General features: G+C 36.0%; 1 protein-coding gene, 1 long non-coding RNA gene and 2 other non-coding genes across 4 annotated transcripts; 1 reads left to right on the top strand and 3 right to left on the bottom strand.

The window, feature by feature from the left end:
* Window positions 1–43: 43 nt before the first annotated feature.
* LOC122833148 lies at window positions 44–5521 on the bottom strand. The gene is made up of 8 exons (XR_006370931.1): window positions 5420–5521; window positions 3950–4023; window positions 2996–3072; window positions 2795–2821; window positions 1846–1909; window positions 939–972; window positions 457–515; window positions 44–198 (listed from the first exon to the last, which is right to left on the bottom strand). It is a non-coding gene; the product is annotated as an uncharacterized LOC122833148 (long non-coding RNA).
* Window positions 1674–1811, bottom strand: LOC122833350. Its single transcript, XR_006370972.1, has one exon. It is a non-coding gene; the product is annotated as a small nucleolar RNA SNORA8 (small nucleolar RNA).
* On the bottom strand, window positions 1973–2103 carry LOC122833352. Its single transcript, XR_006370974.1, has one exon. It is a non-coding gene; the product is annotated as a small nucleolar RNA SNORA18 (small nucleolar RNA).
* A 734-nt stretch (window positions 5522–6255) lies between the features above and the next one.
* Window positions 6256–9362, top strand: exosc5 (exosome component 5). The gene is made up of 6 exons (XM_044120492.1): window positions 6256–6538; window positions 7051–7164; window positions 7264–7385; window positions 7751–7891; window positions 9032–9121; window positions 9197–9362. The coding sequence occupies exons 1-6, from the start codon at window positions 6391–6393 to the stop codon at window positions 9290–9292; spliced, it is 711 nt and encodes a 236-aa protein (XP_043976427.1). The 5' UTR covers window positions 6256–6390; the 3' UTR covers window positions 9293–9362.
* The last annotated feature ends 51 nt before the right edge of the window (window positions 9363–9413 follow it).

Raw genomic sequence — 9413 nt, 5'->3', positions numbered from 1 at the left:
CATTTCTTCTAAAAACAGAAATCATGCATAAATGAGACTCAAGGATTCTTTTGTCTTTTATTTCTTTTTGTACAAAAGAAAAATCTGCAAACAAATTATTACGTGTACATGCAACAAGACATTCATTTAGTTTTAATCAGAAGATGATGCATCAGAGCAAACTCCCCTCAGCTGGTCCACGTCTGCTTTGATCTGCATCTGAAAAATATAAAATAAAAATTTAGCTCTTCAGCATTTAAGTTTCTACAGTTCTGATGTGCCAGATTTCCTGCATGTTTGCAGGCATCATGTCCCCAGCGAGTTTTCTGCAAAATGCTGCTGCAGATGCTCACTGGGATGGTTTTTGATTTCTGGTCAAGTCCACAGCAAGACAGGAACACCGGATCCTGAAAGCCTTGGTATATGACCAAACTGGACAGAATGTCACCAAACAAATATTCAACTTCAGAAACTCACCTGTGACACAGAATCCCTGTTCAAAAGTCACTTTACGACATACATGCTTCTGTTGAACCCTGGACAAGAAAACAAAAGAAAATAAAAACAAATAAGACAAACAACCTTCTTCAAAATATTAAAAGAAAGCATACAGGAGGGATGCACACAATTGTCGATCAATGGTTTATTAAAATGAGTTCATATCGATTAACTAATAACGTCTGCTTAGTTATTCTTTCAGTGTTGTAGTTTGGTCGTCATCCAGCATTTGCACCCCTAGCATGCAGGCTTTCCTAGTCAAGACTTTGGTTGTTTCAGCCACTATTCCAGGACTCCCAACATGAGGAGCTGGGAGACCAACGATGCCTGATGCTGATATTTTCTTGCACTGCTATTTAAACAAACCAGCTGATGAAACAACTGGCTGCAGACACCGCAGCGCTGCTTAATACATAAAAACAGACAAAAAAAACCAAACAAACAAACAAAAAAACACTTACAGAAAAGTCATTAGATGATGTCCAGCTCCAAGAGCTAAACAGGAAGGAAAATAAAATTAATTTAATAACATAAAATTAAACATATTGGGTGTAAAGGGCCATTATAAGGGAGTAGCACATTTCCACCAAAAAAGACCTAGAAATTTTAATACGGTCAAATTCTTTCAAGAACATTTGAGATCATCGCAAATTTTCTATTTTTGGAGCTCAAATTGTATTTTTTCTGGAACACCTTCTGCTCCAACAGTCAGTAATTTGTAAAGTAAAAAAAAAAAAAATAATAAAAAAAATAAAGACTAAAATTTGGAGATTAATATCAGACATTTTCTTAATAATCCCCTGAAATTTCTGAGTTTGAGCAATAAATTTTTCAGAGAAATACCTCAAAACTCATAAGTGTCCAATTTCTTTCTTAAATTTCTGAAATCTCAACATTTGAAGATTTTAATCTAATTTTTGACTGAATGCAAGAATTTTCCAGAAAAATAAATAAATCTGAACTCCAAAAGCTGAGAATTTGTAAAAAAAAAAAATAATAAAAAAAACCAACTGATTTTTAATATAAAATTTTTTTTTTTATAGGAAAAGAAATTGGAGATTATTCTAGAAACTTTTGAGCTTTTTGCTGGAAATGTAATTTATATACAGTACAGAAGGTCCAAACTTTTGGTCTGTACTGTATGTATATATATATAAAAAATCTACAATGGCTCTAATTCGTCGTCATGGCGATGTGCTTGTTTCAGCTGAAATACCAGGACTCCACACACAGGCAGCATGAAGACCAACGATGCCAGAAGCTGAGTTTCTTTAGCACTGACCTTTGAACTAACCAGCTGGTGCAGCAGCTGGCAGCAGATACCACGCAGTGCTTCCTCCATAACAAACGTTTTCCAGCCCAACTTACCAACTCATCCCGCCGCCATCTTGCATTCTGACGCAGTCCGAGTCATTTCTGCCAAACCTGTGACCTGAAACACACATTTCTGTTAAACCTGGTCGATAATCCGTCTTTCTGAAGCTTGTCGTCATGTTGTTGTCCTGCAGTTGTATCCCATAATGCTCACAGCAGAACACCTGGGTAAAGCGAAACCACAGATTTTGTCTTTGAGGCATTTCCAACGACTTGGCCCTACATGAAGGGCCCGTCGGGATAGACCTCAGAGACGCCAAGACCTAAAGATTTTAGACGCATTAGAAAAAGTTCGGCAAAATTCAAAACAACTTCCTCAAGTTTTCTGAAGATTTTCTTCTGGCTGAAGGTGGTTTACCAAACTGGATCAATATTTTAGTTTCAGATTCCCTCCTGAAATTGGATTTTTGTATTTCAGTTCCTCAGCTCTGCCTTAAAAAACTATTCTGATTGGCACTTTAGGAAAAAGTTTGTTTCGTTTACCGTTTGACATGTTGATATGTTATTACAGTATTTTGTACATTTATAAACTTTGTCCAAATTCTGTTTGAACAAAATATAGATTAAAATGAAAGGTCAGTAGTTTAAGATTATTTAATTTACTTTTGGGATCAATAAAGTACTTTTGAATTGAACTTTAAAGTATTTTTTGAGATCGGTTCAATACAAAAAAAAATTGTAAAATTATTTTACGCCTCTAGTTAGTGAAATTAAAGATTGACACTTTTTTGCTGTCCATGTTAGCTTGCAACTTCTGAATATCGTTTATTACAGCCTTGTGAAATAATAATTATAAAAAAATGAAAAGAAAAAAAAAAGGATTTTTGAATCAACTTCAGGATTTTTGAGATGTCAAATTAAACAGCCTTGATAATCTGAAGTAGTGGACAGATTATAAGAGAAATGACGTTATAATCTTTATTTTGCATAATTTTTCACTCACCTCATTAAAGATGGCCGACGGCTGAACCTGCAGGAAGCAGAGCGATTATTAATGAGAACGCAGAGCGGCAAACGCCACGTCTAGTTTTCAGCGCCGCAGGTTCAGTCAGGCTGATTTCAGTCACGCTTCAGAGCAGTTGAACATTTTACGCCATTCATCATCACTTGGAAAATTCATCGACCGCATTCAAACAGGACTTACCCAGCTGGCTTATCCATCACATTACATCCAAGGGCTTCGGGGTCGACAGGTTAAGGGTTAAAGGTCATCCCCAGCACCTGTGGAAGCGAGGAAACTTTAGTTTCTTTTAGTCTTAAGTCGATCAAACAGACAGGTTAAAGGTCAGAGGTGTTGGTTCTCATTAGTAACGCTGCTGCAGATGATTGACAGCAGCGGGTTGCAAGAGAAAAGGTTGCTCTGCGCACTGTGTGAGCCTCACAGCCCACCGTACAGGACCAGAGCTCACACTGTGCTGCAAACCCACTGGATCCGGAGTCAAACACTGAACATGATCAGAACCAGCACAACATTGATCTGATCCAGGGGCGTCCAAACTAAAATGCAACATTTTCAAAACCGTAGACCCAAAACTTGGAAGGGATTTTTACAGGCCACTGTAAATAAAAAATAAAAAATGGGAGTAAAATTCTGCCAAAAACTAAAATTTTGTGACTTTTTTCTACGATGGCCTAATAATACGCTGTAGCAAAATTTACATGTTTGATGCATTAAGAGAGAAATCATCTAGTTTTCAGTTTCTTTTGAGCTTTATTGAATAAATGTATTTTTTTGTAATAAAACATATTTGAATCACTTTCTTTCAAAACACTTGCTATATTTAGCAGTTTAATAAAGAATAAAATCTGATTTTGGTTCAATTTTCCAGCAAGTCTCTCAATAAACTCTAGTTTACCTTTGCTTAAAACTTGGTTATTACAAACAAATACTTTGTGTTGTACTTCAGATTTTCATGACTAAGAAAATTAGGATGGTAACTTTTACCCTGATTACAAATTAAAAGTCTCCATCTGTATCTAAAGGCCAAATTTGTTCCAAAGGATTTTTATATTTATAATTGTAAGTGAACCTGATAAACACATTTTTACTTTTTAATGGAGAAAACTTGTTGATTTCCAGATTTAACCTTTGACATACCAGATGCCCCAGTCTGTGGACCAGTAAGTGACTGGGAGGTTCACTGGCATGATGGTCCAGTGCTGAACTTTTACCTTTAGGAGAAAAAGAAACAAAAATAAATCAAGTCACTGAATGTCAGTCATACTTTACTGGGACTTTCCAACATCTTCATATGGTCAAACTACGGCTGGGTGATTTGCCTTCAAGATAAATTTCAGATTAGTTTTATATTTTTTTTGATACCAAACATGATTTTAATCAATTTCCTCCTTATCCTAAAGAAGACATTACAAAAGCTAGAAAATATTTTCAAAATGTGGATTTATTTCAATCATCCTTTCTGCAGGTGGTACAACAGAGAAGTAAGACAAAATTGAGAATTTTTGTTTAATTATAAGAATATTAGTAGAATAAAGAAAACTTTTACTAGAGCGTCTTAAAAATACGAGGAAAAAAAATCGTTCTAATGAGAAGAATAGATTTGAATAATGAATTGTTATTTTTACCGTTGAATTTTTATAAAATTGTTTCAGTTTCCAGACTGTATTCTTGTAACATTATGACTATATTCATTATTTTGTCATAGAGTTCACCTGATTTAAAAGTCCAAATAAATAGAAGCTATAAAGTTGTCAAATCCAATTTACCCGATATAAAAATTTATTTGATCGCCCAGTTCTAAATTAAGTTTTATTAAATTACTGCAGATTTAAGTGTGCCAGGCCTCATTGTCACCCTTCTGCCACCAGAACTGCAGAGATGAAAGCAAAACCTGACTTTCTCTCTCCACTGCTGCTCTGGGATTAGTCCACTGAGCTGGAGAATCCCAGGTAAATAAGAGCAAGCTGTGGTCAATCCATCACAAACATCTTAAAAATACAACTAATTCTGCTTGGGCAAGAACCCCAATTTAATTAATTTAGCCTACAACAGACAGAAGATAATTTGACATTAATTTGATCTGCACTTTTATATTGATTTTAAGTGGCTAAATTATTTTTCCAATTCTTACAACTATTTAACGTGAGACGAATCTAATGTTCGATGTCGATAATTTGCTTTAAAGTCCCCTAAAGTGTTGCCAAGACTACCGCGTATATTTGAAATAGCAAGATCCGGGTTCGATTCCCGGCCGGGCCACGTGTAATGGGGGGTGGGGGGCCCGAAAGATAACCGTATAAGTATGTCGATAACTACAGCTAACGTCAAACATTTAATATCATTCGTAAACATACCGCTCTACGCGTCATTTTATGAATTAAGTCCCTAAAAACGAGTTAAACATCAAATAAACTCAGGTTAGCATAAAGCTATATAGCAGCTAACTAGCCCGCTAATACTAAATACGAGAATTCAAAGCGGGGAAACCAGCATGTCTCCAACACAGTTCAACCGTTTATCAAACCTGCATGCCGTTAAAAGCAGCGGGTCCAAATCTGTCTGTGTGAGGTCCACTAAATCTGGGTTAAACAGTAGATTAATACTTACTCATTGCTCGTATTTGGACCGAAACTCCCATAGGCCAACGGACAGAGAAAAGAGAACCTCACGATGTGCGACAGGAGTATTTAAACGCCGCATTACGTCAGTTCAACCCGCTTTTCGGCAACAATATAATAGGAGGAGTTTTCAGTCGTCTTGGTAAACAAAACCGATCTTTATTCCTAGAAACTTTGATTTCTTTGTGTGTTTCATGCAGAATCTTGACTGGGTAAAAATACAGTCTCTTCCACACAAATTTATAATCACTAATAACGGCAAAGAAGTTTCTCTTAAAAATATTCACAGAGTTTATCCAACCAAATATTTTCTTCAAATATAAAATTGATGTACATATGTCCTCTTCTTCCTGTAAATTGCTTTGCTCACAGAACATTTATAAAAGACTCTTTTGCTATCAATCAGATTTTGTTTCGAGCAAAGTTTTAAGGTGTCAAAACACTTTTGGAGGTAAATTGTAACTCGACGCAATCTCAAATTCAAACAATAAAAAAGTATGACATTTAAAAGTGCTTGTAATGCTTACAATCTAACTTTTAACTATTTTTTTCTTCTTTTCTTTTTATGTTGTTTTGACCTTTTTTGTTCTCATGCCCTGTTGTACAAAACTTTTTAAAATACTGCTTCGACGTATAAAGGAAGTCATAAGCAAAATGTTTCTAAATAATGATAATAATAATTGCTGTTATTCTATATATCTGTCTGTGAAAAAAATCTGAATGGAATAATAACGAAGATTGGTTAGAAAATAAAATACTGACATCTGGTGGTCAAATTAAAGAATGACGAGTCGTTCAACTTCCGCTCTGAACTTTCAAAAATATCCGTGAACAAACAATTACAGATTGAAATGTCAACACGCGGTTTTCATTATTCGTATTATAATTTAATGTTACTACTGATGTAAAAAGCATCGCATTAAGTTAAAAGAGCACTTTTTTGAAGGGGGAAAAAAACCAATGACGTCATTTAGCTGCGACAAACATCGTCTCCACCGGGAAGGCGGCATGATGGAAGTCTCTCCTTCTTCAAGTGTTTCTCTCAGAGAGTTCGGGTGTGAACAAACCTTACTGTCCCGTCCTGATGGATCGGCTTCCTTCGTTCAGGGTAACAATAATTAGTTTTTTTAAAAATTCCCCGTTCAAGCTCAAAAACAGGCAAAATGGTCGACAGATTGTTCAATTGTTACTATCTACCCATGCCTTTGTTCATAAAGTATGATTCTGATGTAAATATTCAGATTATGGACAAATCTCACTTTCTCTCTTCAAGATGCCTTCACCACTCTTGTTTACCTGTATACAGTAACACTCAATAATTTTGGAATAATGACAAAAACAGAGGCATTGTCAGAAATTCAAGCAATGCTTCAAATTTGTGCTGAAAATTAAGATTTCCAGTGATGACACTTCCTTATATTCTCTGACCTAAACTGGGATTGTTGAAAGAAGTTGTTTCTAAGGGCAGTTTTAAACTCAACTGTTACTATGTAAGCTAAAGCTATAAAGTATTACAACATAATTTTGCACTGTTTCCACAGTTTCCACAGTCTTTGAGAAAAGTTGTATATTCATAATTTTTTCTTCTTTTAATCTTCTTTATTCTGCCTGTTTCTGCAGGAGACACCAGTGTGATGGCGGGAGTCTACGGACCTGCTGAGGTCAAAATCAGCAAGGAAATCTACGACCGGGCAACCCTGGAGGTTCTGGTTCATCCCAAAGTGGGACTGCCGGGTAAGTCACAGTAAAACAGTCAATATAAAAAGTACAGACATTTTAAAAAAATATATTTTTTCAGTGAACCAGCTGCTTCACACTCATGTTTACTTCTAGGTGTGAGGGAGCGATCACAGGAACAATGTGTGCGGGAAACGTGTGAGGCGTCTCTACTTTTATCTCTCCATCCTCGCTCGTCGCTCACGCTCGTCCTGCAGGTGCTGCACGACGACGGCGCTGTATCCTTCAGTGAAAACGGTTCTGTGGGTAGCAGCCACTTACATTTAGTCAGTTACATTTACTTCAGTAACTTCTTTGAAAACATTTGTTTTTAGGAGTATTTTGACTACACTGTACTTTGAGTAATTTTATTATGAAGTATTTCTACTCTAACTTGAGTAAAATTTGTGGATTTCATTTGTCTAGCAAATACCTTTTTACTCTTACCTGAGTAATTTCTTGGACTTTTTACTTTTCCTTGAGTAAAAGTAAGTGCTACTCTAAGTTGAGTTCAGTTTTTGGGTTCTCTGGCCTCCTCTGGTTTGGATTCGGTAAGCCTCCTGACTGATTGGTGCCGTTCCTCATTCCTTACCCAAATGCTCAGCTCCTGTCCTGCTGTCTGAACGCAGCCTGCATGGCTCTGATGGATGCCGGCTTGTCTATGAGTTGCCTGTTTTGTGGCGTGACCTGTGCCATCAGCGCAGACGGTGAAATCATCACAGACCCGACTGCAGCTCAGGAGAAGGTAAATCTGAAGCTCAGAAAACCAATGAAAAATAAATCAAACTCAGATTACTCAGGGCCTGGAGAGGAGCTGGATTCCTTGAGCTTTTGCTTCTTTAAACATCTCATAAATAAAAAATCTGGAGGAGCCTTCTTTAACTCCAGGAGTGGATCAGTCATGATAACAAACTTTGCTAGGTGATAAATTGTCCCAGATGTTATTGTGATAAACAATAATATTGTTGTTTTGAAACCATTTTCAAGTAATGTAATGGTAATAATGCAATAATGATGAATAAACCTTAAATTCTAATGAACTAGAAGCTATTTAAAATATCCAAACAAAATAAACAAAACACAGAAACAACAAATAAAATAAATTATGAAGATTCTGTAAACAAAACTGTTCTTAAAAAAGGGCTAGTTGAGACCAAAACATCAGACTGGAGGCTTTTATCGTGCAGCTTTTGGTTGAAAGAAAAAAATAATTTATAAGTAACTTTTCAGCAAGAACTAGCAGCTTGTTTGAAGTGAATAATTCCAGACATTTTTCCTGTTATGAGATGATTTACCAGTAGGACAAAAACTTTTTAAAATTAATATTAAGGAGTTATTGACTGAAAACAGCTTCTATATCTTGCTGAAAAGTTACTTATAAATTATTTTTGTCTTATTTCAAATGAACTAAGATATTTGCTGTGGAAATTACTGATAAAACTGGATCTATAAGAATCACGGGGTGAGGCAGCATTTAAAATAAGAAAATAAACATATTACTGCCTAAAACGCAACAACACATTACTTTAGTGAACACTTGATCATTTGTAGCAAAGAATGAATCTGCTGTTAAAATACAAATATAAACATATGTGTGTGTGTGTGTGTGTGTGTGTGTGAAGCTAAAATTGCCAGCCAAATAAAAGGTTTTTTATTTTAAATTCAAAATGTATTTATTTTTTGTACAGTTTTGGCTGAATTACTGCTATTCTTTCTGTAACGTATCTTTTCTTTGGTCTGTAAACTCCAGTTAACGATTGTTAAATTACTTCACAATTAATACAATAATCGATTAACCCGATTAATTGTTTTTTGTGAAATTGCTGGTTCTGTACATGATTGTCTGCAAAAGTCAAAACTCTTCATGTTTTAAAATTCTCTTCAGGAAAGTCGAGCTTTGATGACTTTCGCCATCGACAGCAAAGAGCGCAGAGTGATGATGTCATCAACCAAAGGCTCGTTCTCAGTTCATGAGGTTGGTCATTTTCTTCGTTTCTGGCCCGTCTGTTGCCCGTCTGACGGTTCTGATTGGACTTTCCGTCTTCCACAGCTGCAGCAGTGCGTAGCCGTCAGTCAGAAAGCGTCAGAGAAGATCTTCCAGTTCTACAGAGAATCCGTCAGACGCCGATACTCCAAGAACCTTTGACCCAATCGGGATTTCAAAAAAAAATTATATATATAAATATTGTGATGTAATAAAATATTTAGCAAACCAACTCTGTGCTGTCTTCCTTTAGCTCAGGTGCAGAGACGGGCACACTATCTGA

This window comes from Gambusia affinis, linkage group LG06 (assembly GCF_019740435.1).
Source record: "Gambusia affinis linkage group LG06, SWU_Gaff_1.0, whole genome shotgun sequence".
Lineage (NCBI taxonomy): Eukaryota > Metazoa > Chordata > Actinopteri > Cyprinodontiformes > Poeciliidae > Gambusia > Gambusia affinis.
Note: the sequence above shows the minus strand (reverse complement) of the source record. Positions and strands in the feature narration are given on the sequence as shown.